The sequence below is a fragment of the Staurois parvus genome, unplaced genomic scaffold (assembly GCF_062004578.1).
Source record: "Staurois parvus isolate SC_StPar_1 unplaced genomic scaffold, SC_StPar_1.0 ptg000599l, whole genome shotgun sequence".
In the NCBI taxonomy this organism is placed as follows: Eukaryota; Metazoa; Chordata; class Amphibia; order Anura; family Ranidae; genus Staurois; species Staurois parvus.
Window position 1 is genome coordinate 134,545 of NW_028318395.1, and position 27,159 is coordinate 161,703.

Consider the following 27,159-nt stretch of genomic DNA (forward strand, 5'->3'; position numbering starts at 1 on the left):
CTTGGATTCATATTACATTATTCCAGTTTTTTCATGTATTGTAACAATTGTATGCAATAATTACATTTGTGATGCTTACCTTTGTAATATATTTAACATTGTCTCTTTTTTGACATATGTGCAGGAGTTCTCTAATGGATCTAAAAACATAAAAGGAAAATACTGTTGTTTATAGTGACAAAATAAATAGAAAGGATTTCCTCTCTTCTAAACTTAGCTTACAAACATATTACCTTTATTAAAATGTACAGTGCATTACTGTTGCATAAGGCTCCAATGGATTTAGGCATTGATTCACCAAGCTATATGAGTTACTTTAGCCGTGGTAATTATGTTAATTATATCACTCAACAATGTATCCTCAAGAATTAACAATTTTTCTTCTGAATCATTATTTTATAGTTAGACAGCAAACCGTCATCTCTCCTTTTCTCAGAGACACATCACTGAATGTACCAATGACAGTCAAAAAGAAGCCGTATCACAAAGTAGGAATTATAGAAGAAAGGTCACATGATCATTTTTGGGTACTGATTCTACAAGCAACGATCCCCTAAACATTTTACATACAGAAGGATGAGAATCATCACAAACCAAAAATAAGTCCAGTGAAAAAATGTATTTCTCACAACAAAAGGTTGTAAAAGCTAAAGTCACTGGGGGAATTAAATAAAGCTGCTGGGCCACTTTTTTGGAATTAATCTCTCTTGTTAAGGTATTACACCAAATTCATGAAGCATAATCGACACTTTTAGCTCTGACAGTGACTAGTGCACCAAATTCCTAAATGTGCTACTTTTGCATTGTGTCACATTGAATGCTCCAAAATCAATGATGTCACATTCAATGCGACAAGTTCAGTATAAAACACTGACAGTTTGTATCTTACAAAAAAGGAGCTGGTTAAGATCAGCTCTCTTTTGGCGTACAGCAGGGGTGTCCAAGCTGCAGCCCACGGACCGCATGTGGCCCAAGACTGCTATGAGTTGTAAACATGCATTTACACTTAGTGAACACATGCAGCCAAATAAAAAATTGACAGTGTCTCTTTACTGGACTTTTATAAGGTTTATCTTACCAAAGAGAAATATCCCACTCTTCACAATCATGCCTTATTCATGTCATCAGTTTTTGGCAGCACCTATATTTTTGAGCAACTATTTTCAAGGATGAAGCACACGAAGGGCAAAATTAGGACCAAAATAACTAATGAGTACAATCGTTACAACAAAATGAAGTTTACTTACTCAGATGGGTATATTATCTACATTAAATCTATGGTTGTTAACTTCATGATCTGACAAACTTTTTCTGCTCTTCAGCTATCTTTATTTTTTTAGTGCATTTTATGTGTGGTCAAAGACAAATCCTCTTCTTCTAATATGGCCCAGGAAAGTCAAAAAAGAAAGGTTGGACAACCCTGGTGTACAGTGATAAACTGGCACTGACATATTTTGCCAAAGTGTTTGTGTACATTCTAACAGTGGTGTAGCATGAGCCTACACGTTCTAGAAAGGTACATGAATTTGGCGCGTGCTGCACCTTTTTTTTAGAACACTGTGGCACTTTTGAAAAATCTGTCTGCGTCAGTCTTTATGAATTCCAGAGAATATGTTTGGAGGGGCTCACAAATCTCCCTTCACCAGGGCTTGTATGTTGGTGATGTGTAATATTACTGGAAAAATATTGTGTAAAAAGAAGAAGAATAGTAACAGCAATATTTTAGGAACTTCCAGAAATGTTGGATGCTGGTATCAGCCAATGCACTCTGTGGCTTCATCCACCACTCTCCATGTCATTACAAGACATGGCAGTGAGGTAGGGGCCTGTGGAACTAACCAGATTATGCAACAGTGGCCCAGGCATATGACACACACAGGATTGTGCTGGATATGAAAGATCTTTCAGCTACCTGGGATCTTCACTGGGGTGGAGTTTAGCAGCATGGGCAGCAGTTTGCGTAAGTATTAATTGCTTTCTTTGCAGGGATGTTGTTTTTTTTTTATTATTATTCTGAGAGAAAAAGAACCTCTTGACTATTATATAAAAATCACAGAGTCTTCTATCTTGGAAAACCTAGAACAATTGGCTTCTGGTAAGTATAGATTGATGAGCTGTTGCTTTCAAACAGATATAACTTTTCTTGTGGCCTATCAAAGATAACACAATTACCATGGCACATAGGAAGAAAAGCCTTCTTATGCAATCAGCAAATAATGGCTGTCCTCATGTACAGAGTCATGTTAGTAAGTGTAAATAACCCTTGCATTAAACCAACTTGTAAAATTACAAACGATACACACAAAACATTTTAATGTAGAAATTCCAGTTAAGGTAAAATCAGTCAAAATGTGAGTTACTCAGCCTATCTTACAAACACTGCAAATGTATTAAAATATGAAAGTCTACTCAGTTTAGCCTAACTTGAACTATATCACCTAAAAAAGCAACACAGATCACAACAAAAAGCACTTTCACTAGTAGAGTGAGGACATGCCCCCCCCCCCCTTGGAAAAACAATAATTTAGCCCATTTCTATAAATACCCAGATATTGTCTTATGGACCAGATTTGGTTTTAAGAAGCTTCATGATGTTGTCAGACATGGGGCGCTGATGTCCTTCAAAGGGTTGAAATCTTTATACCTAGCCAACCCAACTCTCATTTCTTTTGCTATATACAGTTTAGTCATGCTTTTCAAGTGCAATTTGGGAATGACCAGCTCTCACTTCAGTCAACCAGGCTCGAGCAAATGTTGAGGGATGACACTCTTACCAAGGCACTCAAGGGTAACCTCCTACAGGTTTGCCAAACAGCATTCCTTACTGCTGTCCTAGAGCTAGATAATGCTGATTGGGACAAAATGTGGAAGGCTATCCTTGATGTCTGTCTGTGATACATTGTTTTTTTTTGTCTCAGGGTACTTCACTCTTTCATGACTTTGTATTACAATCTGTTTAATATGTTTTGTCAGTCAGTACAGAGGAAGGAAGTGCCCAGTGTAAGAAAAATATCAAAGGATCTTTCATGACTTGAGGTGGTGATAGACTTTCCATTCAGATTCACTAGGTTCCCTTAGGTATTAATCTTCATTTGTAATAGTATGCCTTGTATCCTAAATGTAGTTTGGCTGAAGAGTATGCTGTACTAGTTGCAGTTGCTGGTTTTTGGGGTTGTTTATTCCTTTTATTTGAATACAATGTTTTATGCTGCTAAATACTTTCATAAAAAATAGTGGATTTGGAAGCTAGAGAACATTTGCACCTTCTGAAATAACAAAAAGGGCAACCATCAGTCTAAGGGAAGCAGTGACTGAAAGGGAACACCATGATCACCCTCACCACATCCAGGCAATGAATGAATATCTTCATGGGGTGATCTGATGCTGGACACAGGGAAGTTAACAAAATACCCACATTAAGGTAGAGGGCTTTGTAACACCAAAAATACTAAATATGAAACTCATGGTTGAACTGGAGGCCTAACAGTGTGAGCAACATGTGTAACTCCTTGTAATTGAACAAGAGTGAAGACAACAAATGATTAGCAAGAGAATGAGAGGAACAGACAATTCAGATACCTGACCTTTAATGGTAAATGCTAAAGACCAAATGTTGTTCTACCCCAACAGGAGGAAACAAGGAACATGCCTCACCAAAATTGGCATAAAGAGAAACCCCACTCACACCAGTGAAAATAAGCCTTCTACTTGCTAAGATAAACCTTGTGGTAAGTGGAATTACTACTAACTGTAAGCAAGGTTGTGAATACTGAAGCTGGAAAGGCACCATCTCTCAAAACCTCCTGGAGCCCCCTGAAAATTGTAAGTATAAGACAATGCTGGGACATTGTCTAGTTGAAATCAGACTAAATAATCAGTCAAAATGGGGGTCCGGTGAGGTAACAACAGACACATAGCTCATAACACCAGGATGCAGATGGAAAGCTTCAGTTCTTATTGATATTAACACATACAGATGATCTATAACTCTGCTCCAGTCTAGATGGCTGGCAACGTTTGTGACAATCCTCAAATGTAAGGGGGGAAAAAATATTCCTTCCTACAATATCTGGGATAGAAGTCACCATGACAGAGACATCTTAACTCCATGATGTAGTCGGATCATCTTGTTCAGAGACAGATTGGATTTGTCCCACACCATGAGAATGTTCTGTTACAAAATTCTTAAGTGAAAAGGAAATGCAACCATTTCGAATGTGGATACCAGCAGTACTAGAACTCATTTTGTGCTCCACAGGCATAACCGATGTTGGGTTTCAAAATATCTAAACCTAACTGAAATTTTGTCAATTTCTCCTCTGGCAGGCCTTAGTTTGAAGGGTATCTAGGAGAAGGCCTAAGTATTCCAAGCAACATGAGAAAATGTGAGATGTTCTCCTGAGGATCCATCTTAAGTCCACCAGCATTTGTAGGGTACATGACACACTGGAGTCCAAGGTCACGTAGGTTTGCTCTAGCAGCAGAAGATTTTCCAGTCATCCAAAGACCAGAATAGAGTAGCTGGTAGATCCAGAACTGCTGTAGGGACCTTTTGGAATGCTTTCAGAACCAAGACAAAACCAAAGAGATTGGTCACAAACTGATAGTGGTTGTCACCCACAGGAAGGCAAATAATGGGTGATGACCTCAAAGAGATGAATAGGGAAAGCAATAATCTTACTCCCCATTTCAACTTTAATAATTTTGTTCAAGAATGGGCCAACAAACAACAAACACAACCTCCCACAAAGGGTAGGTGTATCCCTGAGGATCTGAAAGAGTTACCAGAAACATAACTCTTATAGCACCTAGTGCTGCATTGCAGGTCAAATTTGATATGACAGGCATCTGGTCAATGAGGTCTGTTAAAGTTAGCTGTCATCAGATCCCTACTTATGGATTTTAACCAAATGTGGAGAAAGAAGTGCAGAGGCAAGCATGGGATAAGGAGGAAACACCTTGTTGAAATGTTTGCGTCTATGAGAACCTATCCTAGGCTCCATGCTAAAGGAAGAAATTAATATCCTGGATCTGAAAAAGTATGTTCTACTGTGCAGGGGAAACAAAAGTTGAGTGAAATTTAGCTAGTAGAAAGTTCTCTTCAACGGAAGGGAGGTACTAGTCATCCAGCAATTAATCCTCTGGAGGAACCCTGACATAATCAAAATTTGAGGCAACTCTGTGTTACTGTAGATACCACTGGGAAAAGGAGATGATTGGTATTTCAAACCCTTGAATAACAGAAGAAAACACTATGCTGCTAAGTAGGAAGAGGAATGAGAATGTAAAAATGAAAAAGGGGGTAAGCGATAACTGATGTCACAGGCAGAATGAACTTAGACAAATGAAAAGTGCCAAACTTAGTATCACACAAGTGCAAATTGGATCCTGAGATTGTGGGATGCTTTCAGGGTTTGTGGCAACCACCTTACTATTGCTGAAATGGGATAGAAGCTACTCACTCCTCTTGGAACAATCATGAACAGTAGAGCTTGAAGTGTACCAGAAGGGATACAGAGGTTGGCTAAGTGACACAGCCACTGTAGGTGGAATGCAATAACACCTTGACTGCATACGATGTAGTCCTCCATGTCCTAACTGCTGCCTTGCAGAGGAGGAGAACTGCTCTAAGCACTGGCTCCTGATAAGCACTGGCCACTGTAAAGTGCTGACTATTATTCACCACTGTCCGCTTTTAAGATCTGTTCACTGTGAAGCACTGTCCACTGAGAAGCAATAGCCATTGTAAAGCACTGGGTGTTTAATGCACTTGCAGAGGAGGAAATATATCTGTTGCATGCTTGCACTCCCATGCATCCATGTGTGAACCTATACATGCTCCCTCTGTTTTAGATCTGTCTCACTGAGTGCAGCCAGAGGAAGGAGGAGACAAGGAAATTAAAATGATGGTTCAAGCTAAAGTAGTATTAATCCCAAATCCAAAAATGAAATGTAGTGCAGTTTACCATTAATTGGATGTGGTGGCTGCATTCATTTTCTTTTCTTAGGCTTTTTTCCCTCAGTTTTCACCTGATGAGCTGGCCAACAACACACCCCCTGTATTATAGCGCCTCCACTCTGGATAAAGGAGCAAAGGGGCACCTTCAGACAGCAGCATTGTTATTTCTTGGGGTGGGGTGAATGTTCAATGTACTAGCAGACTTTGATATGCTAACAAATTGAAGCTAAACTCCAGCTAACACTTTGTAAGGAGTTAGAACAAACAGTTTTTTTCCTTTTCCATTTGGGATAAAGATTTTACATAAATAAAAAAAAAATGATCATTGTAAGCACTGCTGTCTGTAGTAAATGGTTTGTCACATCCATGTAACTGGTACATCTGCAGAACAGCTTGTTCTGTTGAAAAAAAAAAACAGACTTACTAGCAGTATCATCAGGTGAAAATAAAAAAAACATAAATAACACAATTAATGTGAAAATATTAGTGACACTGTCTCCAAAAGACAGTGCTATATACTGTAACACAGAATATAAAGAGCCAGATGCAGTACCACAGGTAACCCTTCAAAACACTGAGTGTCCACAACAGGTGTCCCCAGGTGCAGCAAAAGCTCTTACCAAAACTGTAGGATCTCTAAATTAAAAGAGATCTAAGAACACACATTCCATAGTGTGTTAATTTAAAATAAAAATGGAGAATTTATTAACCAGTTTCCACTCATTCACAGTACATTGGATGTACATATATGTACATTATCCAGCCTTTTCCTGCTGTCACTGGCTGGAAGGATTTTGTCACCAGGTCCGAGCCAATGACTTACGGCTGAGATCTGCTGATCAGCTGTAGCCAATCACAATATATAGTCCTGTGTGTAAACACATAGGGCTCTGTACACAGGGTCAGTAGTAAGTGATGCAGAAGTCATGGGTCAGTAGTAAGCAAGTCACCTATTGCCAGCCCCTGAACAGGTGCCCCAACATTTAGCCAGTTGGTGGTCGCTTCCTGTAGCTCTACTGCTACATGGCGGCTGCTCTGCGCAGAATCACGTGTTCCCTGTGTGTTCCCAGGCTGGGGGTGTGCACTTACGCCTCCCGGCCTTGTGGTGCTGTGATTTGGTACAGCATCGGTCAGTCATCAGGTCCAAGAATGGACCTGCTGATCAGTTGCACCGATTCAGAGATCTTCCCTGCTTGTGTTTACAGAATACAGGCACAGGAAATGATGCAATCTTCTCTCCTGAAGCCCTTTTTGGTTCCAGAGAGAAGATAACAGATCCACATGAGTCCCCCCAGTTAACCTTTTCACTGCCCTGTCACCAGTGTCATTAGTACAGTGTACAGATTTTTTTTACTTATCACTGTATTTGTGTCACAAGCATCTTCAGATAGCATTAGAGTCAGTTAGCGGCTCTCCCAGATAGTGTCAGATTGCACGCTACACTATCACCATCATATGTAACCCTTTGATTGCCAGTAACACTCTCACAGACACTATAAATCTCCATTGCTAGTAGAGTGTCTGAACAAATCGATTTCTTTGTCAGATCAGAACTACTAGCTAATACCAATAGTACAGTGTCCCCAAAAATGCAGTGATAACAGGATCAGCCCTGACACTTGCCAGCACCTGCGTTTAGCCCCTCTCCCCCCCCCCCCAACAAGTGTAGTGTCAGTAGATCACTGCCACTTCTGATACATTGCACACAAAATTGAAACCGCAGTGCTAGCGAGATCAGACCTGATCTCTGCTAGCACTAGCAGGTAAATACTTTTGTAGTAGTTCAAGCAGTCCTTGACAGCCAGGTGCTCTTTTTCCCTTGAGTCACAGTAGGTACCTGTAAATTTAGTGGCCAAAATGTCCAAATAAATGTACACTAGTGAAGAGGCCTACAGGATTCTGAGTATGTCAGATGAGAGCAAAGGGGAGTCCTCACTGACAGAATCAGGCTCAGAATATGAACCTGTAGAGAGCAGCATCACCCTGACAGATAGCTCAGATAATGGAGAAGAGATTCCTGCTAAGGTCATGTGTACCTGACCCTTTGCCCAGGTTGCTGAGGTGCTAGAATTGCACGATGATTCTCATATGCAGCAGAGTGCCAGTACTAGTGTCATGCTACCTTTTAGTGAATTAGCGAGCACCAGCAGCCTAGTACATCGTGGTCTTGAACACACCAGCACTGTAGTTTTATTTGGTGACATGGTGGGTCCCATAAATGCAGTACAAGTTGGTGAGGTGGCTATCACAAGTAGCATCCCACAGCCACCAAGAATTTGAACACAGGTCCATAGAGCCCATAATGTCCTTATGGATGAGCATGCAAATCCTAATTGGAAGCCCACAGATTCTGCAGCACCTATTCTTCTCCCATTCACTGCCCAACCTGGAATTCATGTAAAAACAGCAAATTTAACTACTTCCCTTGATTTTTTTTTAGCTGTTTTTCACAGAAGATCAGTATCAATTGATTGTGGACCAAAGTAATTTATATGCTGAGCAGTACATCGCTACCAACCCAAATTCAAACTTTGCCAGACTATTTGCATGGAAACCTATCACAAAGGAAAACCTGTAAAGACTTTTAAAGCATCGCACGTACAACGGCGACAAATTACATACATTTTTAATATCCATAGGCGACCTTTACAGGCTACCACTTTATACTTATACAGATGGTCTAGTGCTACAATTACTGCACTTGATCTGATGTTTGTGGTGATACCTCACATGCAATTGCTGTTTACATGTCGACACGTGACCGATGCTTGCGTTCACCTTTGCACCAGAGCATGGTAAATATTCCCTGTGATAGCAATAGGCAGTGATTGGAAATCTGGGGTCTATTAGACTGTAGATCTCTCCTCTGACCTTAAAGCATCTGATCTTTTGTATCTATTTACTCGGCGTAACATTATCTTTTAATATTTTACCAAACAACCGAGCAATATATTGAGGAAGATTTACTAAAACTGGAGCACTCAGAATCTGGCTCAGCTCTGCATGGCAGCCAATCAGCTTCTAACTTCAGCCTGTTTAATCAAGCTTTGGCAATAAAACCTGGAAGCTGATAGGTTTCTCTGCAGAGCTGCACCATATTTTCAACATGCAATTTTAGTAAATAATCACATTGTGTCTTTGTGCATTAAAATTCAGAAGAGTATTTTTCTACCTTGCTTTTGAAAAACTGCTGTGAAAATACTGTGTGACATAAAAAATTGCAACACTCAACATTTTATTCTTTAGGGCCTCTGCTTTAAAAAGTATATAATGTTTGGGGTTCAAAGTAATTTTTTAGCAAAACATACTGATTTTTTTCATGTGAATAAAAAGCGTCAGAAAAGGCTTGGTCTTCAAGTGATTAGAAGAGTGAGTGGTGTGTGGCATAAGCTTCTAATGTTGGGCATAAAATGCCAGGATACCACAACCCCCCCCCCCCCAAATGACCCCTTTTTTAAATTAGACAACTCAAACTATTTGCTGAGAGGCATGCTGAGTCCATGGAAGATTTTATTTTTTGTCAAAAGTTTTTTAAAAAGACAATTTATTATTTTTTTAGCACAAAATTGTCACTCAAATGATATATTGCTCATCACACATGTCATGGGTATATGTGGAATGAAACCCCAAAATACATTCTCTATGGGGATATCACCTGTGAGAAAATGATTTTTTGTAATTTTCCAAAAACGTGACAAAAAATAAAATCTTCCATGGGCTCAACATGACTGAACAAATTCCTTGGGGTGTCTTCTTTCCAAAAAGGGGTCATTTGGGGGGTTTACTGCCCTCAAGAAATGTGATAGGCAGTCAGAAAGTAAAAGCTGCGTAAATTCTACTATCTATACCATAGCTTGTAGACACTATAACTTTCATACAAACCAATCAATATACACTTATTGGGATTTTTTTACCAAAAACATAGCAGAATGCATTTTGAAGAAATTTCAGTTTATTGGATATTTTTTATAACAGAAAATATCTCTGTTTTTAAAATGTTGAGGTTTTTTTGTTTATATAAAACAAAGCCCAGTGGTGATCATATAATACCAAAATAAAGCTCTATTTGAGTGAAAAAAAAGGATTTATATTTAGTTTGGGTACAGTGTTGCATTACCACGCAATTACCAGTTAAAGTAGCGCAATGCCAAATAGGAAAAAATGGCCTGGTTAGGAAGGGGGTAAAACCTTTCCGGAGGTCAAGTGGTTATTGTTAGGTCCTTGCTCTTCTAATGTAGCTTCAGAGATACTGTGCTGTATATTCCCTATTCAACACTGCCCCATTCTATAGTATGTGAGTCAGCTATGTAACCACACCTCTTTAAAGACTTGCCTCCTGGTCACAGTATATTTGCTGTGACTGAGTGGCAGCTGCAGGCTCAACAACATAAATAAAAGTTGCAAGCCTGCTTCGGGGTTTGGGGCAAGCACCCCCCCCCCCTGCTGTCCTGCAATGCGGTTGGACGGAGATGGATTTTGTCAGAAGATTTACAAACAACACAGGGTTATGTACAGTACAAAGAGCAGCAATTTTACTTTTTCTGCTTTGCAGGGAGAAAAACAGACAAATCTCTTAGTAAAAGCAGAACTCAGTTAGTGTATCTTCCAGCCAGTTTTAGATAGTGCCAGATTGCCCGCAACACTACCAAAGTCCCACTATAAGTCACTGATCACCCCCATTACCAGTATAGCATCAAAGCTGCGTAAATTCCAGCATATATACCATAGTTTGTAGACGTTATAACTTTCACACAAACCAATTAAAATACACTTATTGGGATATTAATTTTTTTTTTTTAACAAAGGCATGTACCAAAATACATTTTAGAAACATAGAAAAGTGCCAACAGAAGGAGACTGAGTGGTCCTTATCGAGTCTGTCCATTTTTTTTTTTTTTGTTTGGTTTTTCTTTTGGGGGGTTGGGTTTTTTTGGTGTTTTTTTGTGTGTGTTTTTTACAGGTTTTCACAAACATCATAGAGTATTACACTGAAATTCCTTCAGAATACATGGATATTCAGGCTACAATAATATAGCATGGTCTATTATTAGAATACACTGTAATCAAAATATAATTACTATTATAAAATGGTTCTCACCTTTAATAAAAATGACTATTGTTCCAGAACCCTGTTGAATTTTATTGTAGTTAATTAATGGCATTCTGTTAACCAAACTATTTTACATTAGAATGTTAACGCATTTGTTTTTATTCTACTCTGTGTGTAGTATTCTTCATGAATAACAATTGCAGCATCAGAAGCCTGTGATCCCTTCTAAACCACTCAACTGGGAATAAATTAGCAGATGGCGTTCTTGGCAACAGCAGAGCTAATGAATCCTATGGCACGTTTAATATACTGGTGCACTGTTATAAAGAGCTAAGATTGTTATTGAGTGTCTAGAATTATGTGTTTAACTACATCGGAGCTGTAGAGTCTGGTAAAAGTCATGAATTTGGTGTTTCCAAAGCTAGAATGAGTAGTAATTGAATAATATGCATGAAGCAGGGTACATAGGCGGCTAAGCTTTGAAAGCTTGAGCTTGATGATCAGCATGATTCTCTGTCTTGGGTAAGATAAATAGATAAATGTAACAGTGTCCCTGACTTCAGAGGATGACGCATGACCTAACCAGCTAGTTTACAGTGGTATCTCTCATAAACCCACATTTATAAATCTTGTAAAAATATGAATAGCTCTGAATGAGAAATTCCATTGTTTCATTAAAGAAAATAATATGTTAAAATGGCATATTTGCTTTTATCACAAAGAACACATTCTTATAATATGTTAGTACTTATCTTTTAGTGAATTATCTAAATCATGATGGTTCTACTTATTTCCATTTTCCAAGGCAATATATATATTATATATATATAACCAGTCCATCCCCCACAGTTACTACCTTTTGTACCACTAGCCCCTCCCTCCTAGATTGTAAGCTCCAAGGAGCAGGGCCCTCCTATCCATCTTGTATTGAACTGTATTGTTGCTGTATTCTCTCCCGTTATATTGTAAAGCGCTGAGCAAACTGTTGGCGCTATATAAATCCTGTGTAATAATAATAATATAATTATATATATATATATATATATATATATATATACACAGTATATATGCTAAACATTTTCAGAGTTAGCCTAGTACTGACTCATCCTATAACCAACCACCAATTAGAGAATGTTTTCCTAAAAGGGAAAGTATATATTTAGAATTAAAGTGGTTGCAAACCCTGACATACCCACAGTGAAGTGACTAACCTCAGGTGATACACATCACAAATCCTCCTCCATAAGCTGTACTTGTTTATCTGCAGCCCTCTATCTTCAACAGCCTCCAAAAACACACATTTTACATAGCATCTCTCAGCAGCAGAAAGCAGGAGGTGGAGCTCTGACTTCACACACTGCACAGCTAGAGCACAGAGATCAGTGTAATCTGAGAGCTGACTGGAGGAAAGTGACACCCTGACAGGCTCAGAGAAACATAGAGTTGAGGGTATGAGTCAACTGATGTGTGTTGGAGGGGGAGACAGGCCATCTCCCTTTAGGCTGAGGTGTCAGATTAATCTATTAGGAGTGAGTTATGAGGGAAGATCTGAGAGGAACCAGACTCAGTGCTTTGGATTTAAGTTAGTACACACTATAGTGAGATATGCTTTGTTCTTTTTTCATGGTCTGAGGTTAACAACCACTTTAAGGCTCCATTCACACTAGGGCATTTCAAATTGATTCTGCCTGTGATTTAAAAAAGCCCTGTAAAAATTTGAAAACATGCATTCGCTTGTTCAGGTGCCATTCATTTCAATGGCAATGTTTGTAGTTTCTGAATAATGGAAATCTGGAAAATCACTTGTTACAAAATAATTACTAGCATGGTGCAAAATATCTGCCATATAAAAGCCTGTTTCAGCAGAAATGTTTAAGTGTATGTAAACCCTAACAATAAAGTCCTGTTTGTACCATTTTGGCCTGTTATATATACAGTACCATTGATAGCATTTTGTTACAAATACCTGTTCATCTGGCCAGAAACCTAGTGAGCTGGCAGTGGTCTCTCCTTTCTCTCTTTTCCTCTGCTGATTTTTATCAGTTAGAATTGTTCCCAGCTTCCACTGTTGTGGAGTCCTAAGACACTTTTTGTCCTAGGGTGTCATTGCTGCTCCTTCATAGATATGGTATAGTCAATGTGCATTGTCATCCTAGGGCATGAAGTACTGTATACTATAGAAAAATTTCTGAGGTAAGAAAATTAATGTAGTCACCACATGTAGGGACTGGTATATTGCATTTTTTTGTTCTTAGGTTTAGAATTTGATACAATTTAATAGCAATCATCCCAATCTCTAAGGGCCTAGTCATACAGAAAGCAGATCTTCACCCTTCAAAACTTTATGCTTCTGCTCCACTCCTCCTCTGGTCCTCTACATGAATAGAGAGCTTTTTTTTCTTTATTTACTTTTTTTAAAACTAAATTGTGTGGTCCAAACCCCCCCCCCCCCCCCCCATGTCATTCGCCTAAGCCAATAACGTGCACTGTACTGCTTTTTACTCCTGGAATATGCATGTCACATATCCCAAGAGGCATAAACTTCCATTTAGGAAAGGAGGAAGGGGCAGACCTATTGGTGCATCATCCGGAGGCGACCTGGCTAAACCCAGCATAGCCGGCAGCCTATCGATGACATCACAACAAAACGTGGTAGCCCGGGACCAAGTGCTGCCAGAAGAAAAGAGGATCTCAGCTGGACAATATTGGATTCACTGGGTGAGTAAGTAGCTGAAATGTGCTGAACACACCACCAGGTAAGCAGGGTTTTAAAAAAAAATATGGGGGAGGGTGAAAATCCGCTTTAAGTCTAGGTTTACACCTATACGTTTTTTGCTGCATTTTGCAGAAATGCACATCAGACCATTTAACATGATTTCCTATGGGACAGGTTCACATCTTTGTGTTTTCACCTGGTGTGTTTTTTGGAAAGGGTCAGTGTCACGAGAACCGAGAGCGCAGGGAGAGAGCACATGGAGACAGATTGCACGGAACCCGGGCATGTATTGGAGTACAGACAATAGATCCGTTAGTCTACAGATCCACACAAGACACAGCAACACAGTAAAGTTCTTTGGAAGGCAATATGGAACAACAGGGGGCTGGTAGTCCACAGGGTTCAGTAAAACGGGGCGTGGCGGTTTCGTGGGACTTCGGGTTCCTGAGGAGAATTGGGCTCAGTCTTTTGGTCAGCACGGGGTTAGTCCACTTGCTGGATGCGGGGAGCCAGACACGGAGGGTTGCAGTCTACACAGGCAACACAACAGGGGGCAGTTCAGGCAGGCAATGGGTAAGTCCGGGTACACAGCAGAGGGCAGTTCAGGCAGGCAATGGGTAAGTCTGGGCACACAGCAGAGGGCAGTTCAGGCAGGCAATGGGTAAGTCTGGGCACACAGCAGAGGGCAGTTCAGGCAGGCAATGGGTAAGTCTGGGCACACAGCAGAGGGCAGTTCAGGCAGGCAATGGGTAAGTCTGGGCACACAGCAGAGGGCAGTTCAGGCAGGCAATGGGTAAGTCCAGGAACACAGCAGAGGGCAGGCTGGCAGGCAATGGGTAAGTCCGGGCACACAGCAGAGGGCAGGCTGGCAGGCAATGGGTAAGTCCAGGCACACAGCAGAGGGCAGGCTGGCAGGAAATGGGTAAGTCCGGCACAAAGCAGAGGGCAGGCTGGCAGGCAATGGGTAAGTCCGGGCACACAACAGAGGGCAGTACACAGGGTAGCAATCCAGGGACTCGCCAGCAGCAGAGAGTTATCCCCACACAGGGGAGAGATCCAGCAGCAGACTGGCAGTCAGGTCAGCCAGGGAGAGGAGAGGAGAGCTGGGGGTAGGTAGTCCTGAGAAGCTGGCCGCAGCCCAGTCCTTTCTCAGACACAGCACACAGGAGAACAACCGGCCGGTTGCCCTGCTCTGCCTTAAGTACAGAGAGGGGTGCGTTGCTGTTGCCGTGGTAACAGGCCCCGTCCCCCACGTCTCTGGACCCACCCAGGGAACACAGCCTTTGTCCCTGTCGGGCACGGGGCCTGGGAAGACGTGCAGGAGGGGGCAGGGAGGAGGGGTGACAGGAGGGGGCCTGTTTGTGGATTCCCACAGCAGGGGGGCGACTTTCTGTCCAGCCAGTGAAGCAGGATGCTCCCTCAGCAGGGGGCCAGACTGCCGGCGACAGCGGGGTGAGGGGCTGCTGAGGGGTGGGGGGGTGGCAGGCAGCAAGCCTGGAGGATGGGGGGGGAGAACCAGCTTCATGACAACCAGGAATGCTTTTAAATGCAAAATGTTGCATATTTGGTTCCATAGACTTCAATGGAGACACTGCAGAAAAGCATGTAGTGCATTTCTTATGCATTTTTTATATATTTTACGTTTTAATCTGCCAAGCAACAAGGTGGAAAAAAAAAGCAAAACACATAAAATGTGGCAAAAACGCATGTGCAAAAAATACAAAATGCACTGCAAAAAGCACTGCAGAAACAAATCAAACGCAAACTGCTTAGGTGTGAAATAAGCGTTCTGTTGCACACACATGTTCATTACGTGTTAATGTGAAATGTGCATTTTGTAAGGTAATCTATTCATTATGAATGGGCTACCAATGTACCACAAAGGATGAAATAATTGTACATGATACTTTTTTGTCCTAAAATGTATTTAACCATGACAAAAAAAGATCAATGGGAAAACATTACTTACACTACATTGTTTTCAAAAGGAGAACTATCTAATAGATCTTTCATTATACTGGATGAGAATTTATTCTGTATATCCTTTATCTTTTAACAAGTAATTGCTCAGTAAACTCCCAACACACTTGTTTTGTTCATCTGTTATCTTTCTAACTAACAAAAGTTTGTTGTCCTAAAGTGTAGCAGGTAATTAAACTCTTCCACTCCAATCTGCTGTTACATATGTATAAATTATGTACATATTTTTCCATACATCTGTGGCAAAACACTTCATGAAAATCTGACTGCAACTAATGATGCAGACAGACTGAGATGATAGATACCTTAGGATTCCCAAGAGAGCTATACAGTTTAGTGTGCAGACCTGCAGATATAAAGTTGTTCACATATTTTGTTTTTAAATTGCCAAGCTAAATCACATCACAGAATGGCAATAACAGATTCAGCCAAGCTGGTATTTTTGTGTTTGAGAATCTGATCAAAATATATCAAGTAATACCTAAAGATAAAGTATGACCCACATACTTCTATTGTGGGTCACAAGAGCTCAATTAGTTCTGCACTCCTGTGACCCAGATTTACTGGACACCGGGCTAATGTTTGCTGTCAGCTGATATCACAGAGGCAGTCCATGCTCTGCCGAGATCCCGAGAATAATGTCGGGATCTGCCCAGATGCCTGACCAGCAGCTGGTTCAGCCCCTCAGCATGGTGCAGAAAGCCGGGCCAGCCACTCTCACCCACTCCAGTGAGCCCTGGAGGGGCAGTACACAGAGCAGTGACTTTCAATCTCTGCTCTGTTCTCAGAGCTGACTCAAGAACTGAGGGATCTGTGGACTATGTTTGTTTTTTTTGTTTTGTTTTTTTAATTCTCGCACTTCCCTTTAAAAAGAAAAAGAAAAAAATGGAAAATATGTTTTGATGCAGCTATAATAAAACTTCATTTTGGTTTATAAAAGACAATTTTACTAAATAAAAACACTCCTTCTAATCAATTGTAGTGGCCAGCCTGGTACCTGCAAATTTTTATTTCCCTGTGCAGCCAATCTATTATTAATTCTTCGTATTATAAAGTATATCAAATTTAGCCAGAGGTGATGTATTCAGGATATATTCAGTCTACTGTTATTTATGTGCATCACTGTTCTATTTGTTGTAGCATGTTTGACCTATGCTTAAACGTTTTTAAACACCTTCACGACAGATCAGAATATCATATTTTCAAAGAATGAAACGCAAACTCACTGAAAGTTTGAGTCTGCCAATCGTGCCATCATTTCTGCAGCCTATGAAGTCTAGTCTACTAGACTACTACTAGTCTACTAGTCTACTACTACTGTCTAGTTTGAAATTCACCCAGTGTGCAGGGAATGCTTCCCAGCTAATAACAAACTGTATGTCTCATTGTAAATTATGTTTAGCAATTAAATAGTGGTTAAACAGGTAAACAAATGACATTAACACACTGTAGCTAGGGATGAGCTCAGGACCTTACAGAACTGAAATCCATCCATGAAAGTAGATGACTTACCTGATGTTGACGCCTGGTTTTTGCTCATTCCCCATCATAGTATAGGTCTTTCCTGAGCCTGTCTGACCATAAGCCAATATGCAAATATTGAAGCCATCCACACATGACTTAATAATTGGTAAAGTTCCTTCAAAAACATCTTCCTGCAGTATATGGTTCATAAAGCAGAACAAAATAAAAGTTGGAAAAAAAGATATAAATTAAAAAAATAAAACACACACACAGCAATAGCAATTCTCAACATATACATGTTCGTGCTTATCATAATGCAAAGTATAAGAGGGTAAAAAAATAAGGATTTTGTACATACCATAAAATCTATTGAGGCACTCAGGACTGTAGTAAGTTATGGACATGAGGGATATACCGCCGCCTACAGGTATAAATCTGCTTTCAACCGTCATGTCTTTGAGAAGGCAGCACACACAGCCAGTACATTGAGGGACATACCTATGTTCCTCAATGGTCTTTAAGAAATAGATTTTATAGTATGTATACAAATATGTACTGTATTATTTTCTTTGTCTTTCAATGAGGGACACTGGACAATAGTAAAGGCAGCCATAGATGATGCTATTTTCTTTCATGCAACCACAGTCCATGTTGATGAGGGAATCCCTCCCACAGAACTATTGTGTCCTGGATGGCATAGTAATCTTCAACGAAGACAGAGCTGGATGAGAACTCTCTGAGAAAAAAGTCAATTAGGAAGAGCAAGCAGAATGACTAGGAATCCCAGTGCTTCTCACTCAAAATTTGACGCAGGGACATTATAGCTACAATAAAACCTGTCTGTTCAACAAAAAGTATGACAACATTTTGTCCTGCAAAGGAAAAATTGTAATAGTGTAACCTCAAACTATCTAGGGAGTCAGCATCCTAAAATTACAAAAAAAGAACATTGGTTGAAAGGGACTTTATGGGCACTATTTATCAAACAACTAATGTATAACATAATAAAGCTTTATTATTATCATGTTAAAAACTATGCAGTAGAAAAAGCATATACAGGTCAGAATTACATATCATATATTGTTTGCAACAATAGTATTGTATATCTGTGTGTGACACCACATATGCCAGCATGTTCATCTAATATGTCACAGATATAGTACTTAAGTGTCCAACGCCTTTAAAGACTGCTCTTCCTCAGGGAAACCCCAATGGACTTCCTATGAAGGAAGGCACAAAATTCCTACAGAGAGAGATAGAGCTTGAAGAGGGTCAAGCATGGTAAGGAGTACAATCCAAGTATAGGAAGGAACTCCATAGCAGACAAGAGTAGGGAATATGTGGAATAATGCACTCAAGAAAATATTTCTAATAGAGTAGAAATCCCATATATCAGGTTACAGAAAAATATGCAGTTAGTTCTGAAAAAACACTATCAGGTGCAGGAATGACCAAGGAGGTAGATAGGGAAAGATGTTTGATCTAAATTTTATAATATAGTTAGAATGTAAAATTTGACCATCCAAAACTGTTGAGATACAAAGAATGATCCAGCAGAAAAACAGACAGCCTTGCACACTAAAAAGTGGGGGTGTACTTTTATACAGAGGGCTGAGCAGATGAGATTTGTGGCCTCAATGTGATAAGGACCGTAAATATCTATGAGGTACCACAGTAGAAGCAGATGAGGAGTTGGGTTCTTCTACCTCATCTACAGACCTTCTGCACTGAGGAAGTTGTACCCTCTGACCACCAGAGGTATATGGCTTGACCTGTTCTAAGACAGAAATAAAAAGGCATATATTATTGAAAGGTGAGTAAATTGTATTCTCAGTATTCCAGGCCAAAGCCAAACAGACATTAAGCCCATGTGAGAGACAAACTTAGTTGCTTGTAGGCCATTGCACCTAAAGAGCAATAGGGTCAATTTACTAAAGGCAAATAGGCTGCTCACTTTGCAAGGTGATTTTCCCTTAGCTTACTGAATGAGGTGAAGCTCAGCTAACTTCCATTGTCCAATCATTTGCAAGCAAATTTCTGTTATTTTGCGTTTTCTGGCATGTGATTTGATATTCTTTGCAAGGTGAATTTTCACCACATTCACTAACCTAAGTGAAAATTCCCTTGCAGTGTGAAAACTTCCTTGGATGAAAAACATATTTGCCCTTAGTGAATCAACTCCAATGCTCTAGACATTTGTTCTAAAAGCTGCAGGTTATGAGTCAACCTTGAGATGGAATTGTTTCTTTTTAGAGTGTTAATCCATTTTGACATGGGTGCATGAAGTCACCGCCAATAAGGAACAGACAGGTCAAACTGACACCTTAGAATAGAAGCCAAGTGAAAGTCAGTGAAATCCTTAAAGGTAAGAACACCATTAATCTCTTTAGTGTTTTGTTTGTTAAATCTGAAGTTTAGCTTAAAAAAAAAATTCTACAGCTTTAGTCACATCACTTATCTGTAATGAAGGATGCCTCATGTTGTGCAGACAGCTGGATCCTGGAGAAATCTTCTCTGCAAGGATGCCTGTCTTCTTTCTGTCTCTGAACTTACAGCACTGCGATAGATAAAAGCATTGGGTCTTCAGGCAGAACAGCTGTACAGATAGTCTGATGAAGACAACCAAGCAACCTCTTTCCTCTTCCTCTGTTGATAAAATCTCCTTCATTGATTACACTGCTTGTAACACAATCTGTGAATGGGGGAGAGTCTGATAAAGCCAACCATATATGGATCGAAATGCGGCTGGTTCACCAGGGACCGTCTGAATTTTGATCCATGTATGGACAGGCTGATTGTACCCAAGTATATCCATCAATCGTCGTGGGTACAACCACTAGATGAGCCTCTTGATGAGCCTCAAGGTATCATTAAAGCAGGAGCTGAAACAGTACAGTGCTTTTTCTAGGGTGAAAAGGCAGGAGAAAGAACACGTGTGTGCAACACTCCCCCTAATAGATGATGTCAGTACTGAGTACCTTTAGCCTTAACTATCAGCTTGCCAACTTGTGATGACAAGAAAAATAAAAAACTGAACAACTGGGGCAACTTCCAGCTTCCAGTGCTTCAGTTCATGGTTTTTAGAGACTGAGTTGTGCTGCAGCTCTGGACCAAAAAGTGTATTGAGGCTGACACAGTACACCAGATTTTGTGAAGTGACACAAAGAAAGCCTAGTGCTCAAAAGTCACATCTCAGGTAAATTACGCTGGACAATACAGCAGAGTGTTGATACAGTCATGTAAATGCCATAGTGGTTCAGAGCAGATGGCCTCAGCCAATAAATGAGTCAGGAAACACATGGGTCGCAGAAGAGGTTGTGCCACAACTCCAGTCTGGAAGGGTATCCTATAGTTAGCTAACACATTACACAGAGGTCAAGAAACTGCTAGAATGCAGAGTTCAGTAAGTGAAAGTCACAAACCAGGCTAATCTCTTAAATTACCAGATAGGTAAGGTGTGGTTGTTTCCAAAGGTATACTGAGGAAACATACTCTACTCACAAAGTGGGACAATAGAGACTAGCTCACACCAGTGGCTGTGCCACTGCTCTGAACTTAGATAAAAAATGCTCTGTGGAAGTCATTACAGTAAACAAGGTCTGAAAACTGCCAGAATGCAGAGTTCACTGGCCAAAGATGATATACCAAGTTGATTTTCGCCTTGTCCATAGGCTTATTCACAAAACGAGTCTTCAGAGACTGGTCACACATGTGCCACCTCTGGATTTAGAGAAAATGCTTTGTGGCTAATGTCACAGTACCCACAGCTCTGGAAAGCATGACAGTGCCTGAAGGTTACCTTTCTGAATAGTCTATGCTCATAGTGTGTCTCCAGAGATTGGATCACACCAGAAACTGCAACAACACTGGATCCTGAGAGTGCCTTGCAGCTAATACAACACACTATAGTCTGGAAAGCACCAAGAGTCCAGTGCCTTGAGGTCATATTCAAAACTAGTCCCACAATCTTCAGTTCATGAATATACATTGATCTGGAGAGCTGCTGTGAAGAGACTAGCTTCTGAAGGTTAAGTGAGGTGCTGCTTGAAGTTACCTAAGAAATATCCACAGTGTAAAAAAATCTTGATAGTAGAGAACAAATCACAAAAAAATAGAGTTTTTCACAAGAAAGTGCAACTTTCTAGGACCCTAACAAAAAACTGAAACATGATGGTTGGTGGTGGAGTTATGTGGAGACCTCATGAAGTTGGCAGTGTGACCTATATATCTCAGACTTACTATAATCCTGTGTTCCTTAATGGACAAATGATAACGAAATAACAAGGTTTTGTTTAAAGACTTCAAAAAAGACTTTATAACTGAGCTATTAATTATAGCTTAACCCCAAATCCAATTTTAGAAAAACAACAACTGCTTGTGAATAAAAGAACAAGAAGGGAAGGAAAGGGAGCTATGGTTGCCACCCAGGTAGGACTACAAACATATCTTCCTCTCTTCATCTCTATTACATGGAGGGTAGTGGATAAGTAGTTTACAGAAGGAAGATAACATTGTACTTTCAGTTGCTCTCACAGGAAGTGAAAGAGACACTGCATTTCTGACAAGATCAATAGATATTTTCCATACTTGTATGTTCTAACATGAAAAAAGAAAACAAATAATGTAACTTTGTCTAAGTACTGGTAAGCTAAGCTTCTATATATTATTACATTTTTGTTCTTGGGCTTAGATATCCTTTTACTAGTTCCGTAAGAAGATTGCTCTCATCCTCACCTATGTCAGCACTCTCTTTACTATTCCTGCAATTCCCCCAACCTTGTAATATCACAATGGATGTTATTAGTTATAATTTGAAAGCAGCCAAAAAGCTAATAGGCAAAAATGTTCACTTTTTAAACTATAAAAATAATACATACAAGATAAGGATAATATTTTTTACTGTGATTCTTTTTTTTACTGGCAAGGCTATGTTTGGAGTCACCAGAGTGGATTTTTGGAAACTGATATAAAGGAAACTGTCTATGTAGCTAACAACAGGCAGACATAAACATTGTTGGATTTTGCAATCTATGACATCTGGAATCTGAAAGGCAAAGATTCCACTTTAATGAATATTAAAAAAAACATGGCGCTGATGGACCACTTGGTATTAGTAGGAGCTTATGAGTTGGGTGCAAAAAGGCTTAAACTTCAATAACAGACACTATTGGAGATGGTTGTTGCTCCCCTAAACCAGGTCCTGAGTCACCTAATGCACCATCTAAGTATAAACCATTTATTAAGAAGCAATTATAATAAAACAAGATTGCGCTCACTGCATAAAAAAAAGAAAGTCAGCATATCGTGAATTCAAGATGGAACCCTCTGTGGGGTGGCTGCAGAGATCGACAGGGAGGCAGATGGTATATGCAGAGCTGCACCGGGAAGCTGCTGGTGTGGGGATCAGGATTGCTATCAAGCTGGAATGCAATCTTGTTTTTTATAATTGCTTTTTAATAACTAATTTACACTTAGATGGTGGCACCCTCTTCTGCTTGTTTTAAAAATACCGCTGTAAACTATTTTTTTCAATGTTGTATTTTATGTTACTGACTATATTGTACCTGAGTGCATTGTGGTAGAAAGACCTGATCAAATCTGAACCTCTTCTTATTTCCATTTTGATTTACTATAATTTCTTCTTCTGTTGGAAATTCTAAGTGTTCTCCCTTTCCTTCATCCAGTCTGCATCTGCAGAATACACGAATGTTTCCTCTGAGCTCTTGAAGCTGATTGTATAGTAACTTTCTTTCTAAGGACTCTCTCTGGTAGAGAGCACGGATCTCTTCAATCTCTTTGGTGGAGCTAGGCATGCTCACTACCGTGTTCTTCAGATGCTCTATAAGTAGGCTCACCTCTGACAGACTGCCTGCAGTAAGGACTCTTAACTGGTCATTTGCCATATAAAGCTGACGGACTTCACCTAACATTTTTGGCAGTAAGTCTTTTCTTAGAGGTAAATTATTTTTCATGGAATTTGTTATTTGAACATTTTGGCTCCTGATGTCAGTTATTTCTTTTAGATATTTTTCATGTTCATCTTGTAATTTTGCCACTTTGTCATTCAAGCTTTCTGTCCGTTGATTTAGAAGACGATTTTCTTCTTCTAAATATCGGCACTTTGAGTGCAAATTTTCCAGTACTTTTTCTTTTTCTTGCAAGGTCTTTGCTAGATGTTGTATTTGGTTTTCCTTTTTAGACATATCTCTATAAGAGAAAACAGTAAATTAAAAAAAGATCCTTCACTATTACTAAAATACCTAAATTAGTAAATAAATGCCAAAATACAGTCCATAAAAGGTATAGCGTCTTGATACAAGACATTACAGTGTAAAATGTGCAAATAATAAATTTAAAGTTGACTTTTGGCTATTCCTAGGGAGAGAACCCTTATCAAAGTAACTGCATAATAAAGGAACTCTTTTGTCTTAACCTTAATGAACATTTTCATTTGGAGAAATTATGTTAATTAACGCTGTAAATTAAAAACACATTATAAGAAGAGCTCATTCTGGCAATGCAAGAAACGTTACAGAGCAGACTCCCACTGGCTTATTACAAACATCCATAGCTGGAAAATGGCTCTGGAAAATGGATCAGTATCTGTTTAGATAAGGTAAGTGACTTAAAGTGTTACTAAACCCACAACAGTAAAATCAGTCTGTATATGCAGTAAAGCATGCTTGTTATACTGACTGTGGAACCTAAGGGGTTGATCCTCTTTGTTGTGTAAAAAGGCTGTTTGATCCTGACTTCTATGATCCTCCCTTTCTTCCAGTGTGCCCCTCTTATCTCTCGATAAGACATATCGTGTGGAGTCACTCTGCACATGCTCAGTTTGGTGTGTATTGCTAGAGAGGTTTTTTTTTCTTGGGAGAGTGCATGTGTTCAGCACAGGGCCAATAAGCATTTTCCAGACAGAGGTCAGGGATCCTGCATCCTCCTATAAGCTTTAATATGTGCTCTGCTGGACACTGATAGAAGTCACAAGACTGCTGTAACTGCTGATGAGAAATGGTATTTAGCAGTTTATATTTACAAAAATAATTGCACTTCCATGTTGTGTGTACTGTGGGAAATCAGATATAGTGAATGCAGGGTCCTGGGTTTAGCAATACTTTAAGTCATCTATGTAAGAATCAATGAAGAGCTCATTGATACATCATCATGTTTCACAAAAAAGACACGAAAGAAAATAAGTATTGAAAGAGGAAAAAAAGAATTAAAAAAAAGAATAAGAAGAGGAAGAAACAGGCATCAGATTGATTGGTAGCCATATTTAAGTTGCATAACCGAGTACCAGATGCTGAGCACATAAATCAGGTATATATTAGAGTTCACAATGAGCGTGTCTGTTTATCACTATCTCTCAAGTATACCAGTGTCCTTGGGTTGTGAGGGCATATGGGATTACTTCATTCAGATAGTCACAGTGTGATGAACATTGTACCGGACCCCTGCCCTTCCCACCAACTTGTGACAAAGGACAGGTCAATCTCACACCACGCTGTCACTTGCATAACAATGCCACTCTCAGCTGCACCCTACACAAAGATTTTCCAACTCCCGGGACCACAATCTAGGTGCCGCAGCCTGAGAGCGATTGTCACTGGGTTAAGTTAATTAAGCAATTAACTGTTTAAGATACCACCACCACCTTTTGACTGAGAAGGAGGAAACTCATAATCTTATCAATAGCAAGTATGATTTTAGAATAAACATATGCAACATGCACTGTCACCACACACAGGTATGTGCAGACATTTGTAATACAGTAGCACTCTTCAAGAGACAGGGATTCTTTAGTTTGCATTAAAAGCCTTTCCAAAATAGAGTAAATAATGAAAAGGTCAAAATGGTGCAAAAAAAATTTACAGAAAAAAGGTGTTACAAAGAAAAAAGAAACCACAAAGTAACAGAGAATTAAATACGAGTTGAAAATTAAGAATACTTGCAAAGTCCTTGGTGTTAGAGTCCAGTTGTCCTAACAAAAACGTACCAGTAGCTCTCTCAAGTCCAGTTAGGTGTTCCTTGATTGATGTTAAAACGAGAGCTCTCAGAGGGTTCATTTCCTTTTTCTGTTATATCAAATGGGTGTCTGACCAATTACCAGGTTTAAGGGGTGGTGGCTGGGAGGTCACCACGTTTATGACTGAATGACGGTTATGACTCATGACAGCCCTCCCTTACACCCAGTTTTATAATGATATTAATATCTTCCACTATGTACAGGTTGCATTCTGGAAACTGGTACGGGTAGATTATTGTTCAGCATTATATTTCGTGTCCAGGGATAACAAACTCCTGAGTATTTTGGATGGGTCTGGCAGCCAGGAGGGAGGAGACTGCTTTCTCCCCTTTCGTATATTCTAACTTAGTCATGTATGACCTTGATTTGTTCAGTATGATATTCCCCATCAAAATATATACTTAATATTAATGTGTCTTGGTCCTGTTGGATTTTATAAAATGTGTATGAATTTTGTTAAGTTGTGAGTTGGGCAGAGGTCTCAGAGAGGTCTTCCACAGCTGGCTGCTTTCTGTGTAGACATTTTATGGCACGCTATGTGTTCCTAGTGCTTTATTTGCCCAACGCATCATGTGTGACAGAACAGATGGATTTTGTCATTGTTTTATGATATGTCCGAGAGAAGTGTTAATCTGAAGAGTGTTTTATGGGCTGTAGAAACAGGCATTCTGCCAGGCCTCAATTAGCTGTTTACAGCTCTGACCAAGGCCTGTGTGTTGGTGTTTGCTGTCCCTAAGTTGAGATAACAGGTTCTTTTGCAGTGTGTTAAAAGTTAAGGCTATGCATTCCATATATTGCAGGAGGAGGGAGGGGGTAAGATCACTGGGCTCATGAAAACAAAATAGCTGAGACCTGACAAGATGGCTGTCACCTACAGCTTCCATGTGCCTCACACAAAACCATTTCACAGAGCACTTGAGATTCACACCTGTCCCCCGCTTAGGGGACTTATAGGCACCAACCATTTGTAAATTCATGAGCAGAGGGCTAATCATTGTTGATGATATCATTGGAATAGTACATTCAACCAGACCATACTCATCTTGTGAGGTAAGTACCCAACATTTTACCTCCACTGTCATATTCACTTCCACATTTCAGTCTAGAATAGTATGACACCTCTCTTTTTTCCAAACCCTTGAAATAAGACTCTTGGCTGCCTTCAGTAGATGAGGGGTAACACCATTCCTGTATGATTTATTAAACAAAGGTATGTCATGGAAAAGGTAGCAGAGTGGGGTATGTTTAACAGGCTTGAAGGTAGTTCTTTGTATCCAGGGCAAACTTTCTTTCCCAAAATTTTTAATTTTAGGACATTACCAGAGATGGAGAATGAGCCTTCTTGCACACATCCCCTCCAGCAATTAATTTGTAGATGCTCCCAGGAAAATTCTAGCTAAACAGGCAGCAGTTCTATACCACTGTGTTATAGTCTGAGTTTGCGTATTTTTTTGTAAGAGAGCAGGTGAGAATGTAACTCCCAGCTTCGTTTCCCACTTGCACATATAAAGTGGGGTCTGCCCTGAGTCTTGAGAGAGCAGACGTCAACACATCTAGGAAAGAAGACTACTAACTATTTTGTCACATTTAGGCATTATATCCAGTGTACATGAAACATTTTTCTAAATCACAGATACCCCATGTCTACATACATACATTAGTGAAAAGTAACATATGGAAGTGTGTCTAGTGTAAGACAGGCTGTTTAAGAGAAAGTAAGATACTATTTTAAGGAAAAAATACTGGGAATCTCCCGTATGTAACATTGATTTGATTAGACCAACCTTTGAAGAATAACTGGATCAAAGTTTTGCTGCCCATTTATGGTGTTTCCAAGGCTATCACCAAACATAGCGTAAAACATTGAGATGACTTCATCTGGATCATAATTACACAGTCTCAAAGCAGCTAAGATTTCCTTATAGTCAGTGATGACAGGAAGGGCTTCCTGATAAAATAGG

At 39.8% G+C, this 27,159-nt stretch overlaps 1 protein-coding gene across 1 annotated transcript in view; it reads right to left on the reverse strand.

The window, feature by feature from the left end:
• LOC149449853 (uncharacterized) overlaps nt 1-27,159 on the reverse strand; it is a 114,631-nt gene that overhangs the window by 58,922 nt on the left and 28,550 nt on the right. Inside the window, exons 6-9 of the mRNA XM_089692659.1 lie at nt 26,983-27,146; nt 22,734-23,376; nt 17,218-17,360; nt 80-140 (exon numbers count right to left, since the gene is read on the reverse strand). Of these exons, the coding sequence (XP_089548785.1) occupies nt 80-140; nt 17,218-17,360; nt 22,734-23,376; nt 26,983-27,146 (1,011 nt within the window). The remainder of the gene's footprint in view (nt 1-79; nt 141-17,217; nt 17,361-22,733; nt 23,377-26,982; nt 27,147-27,159) is intronic.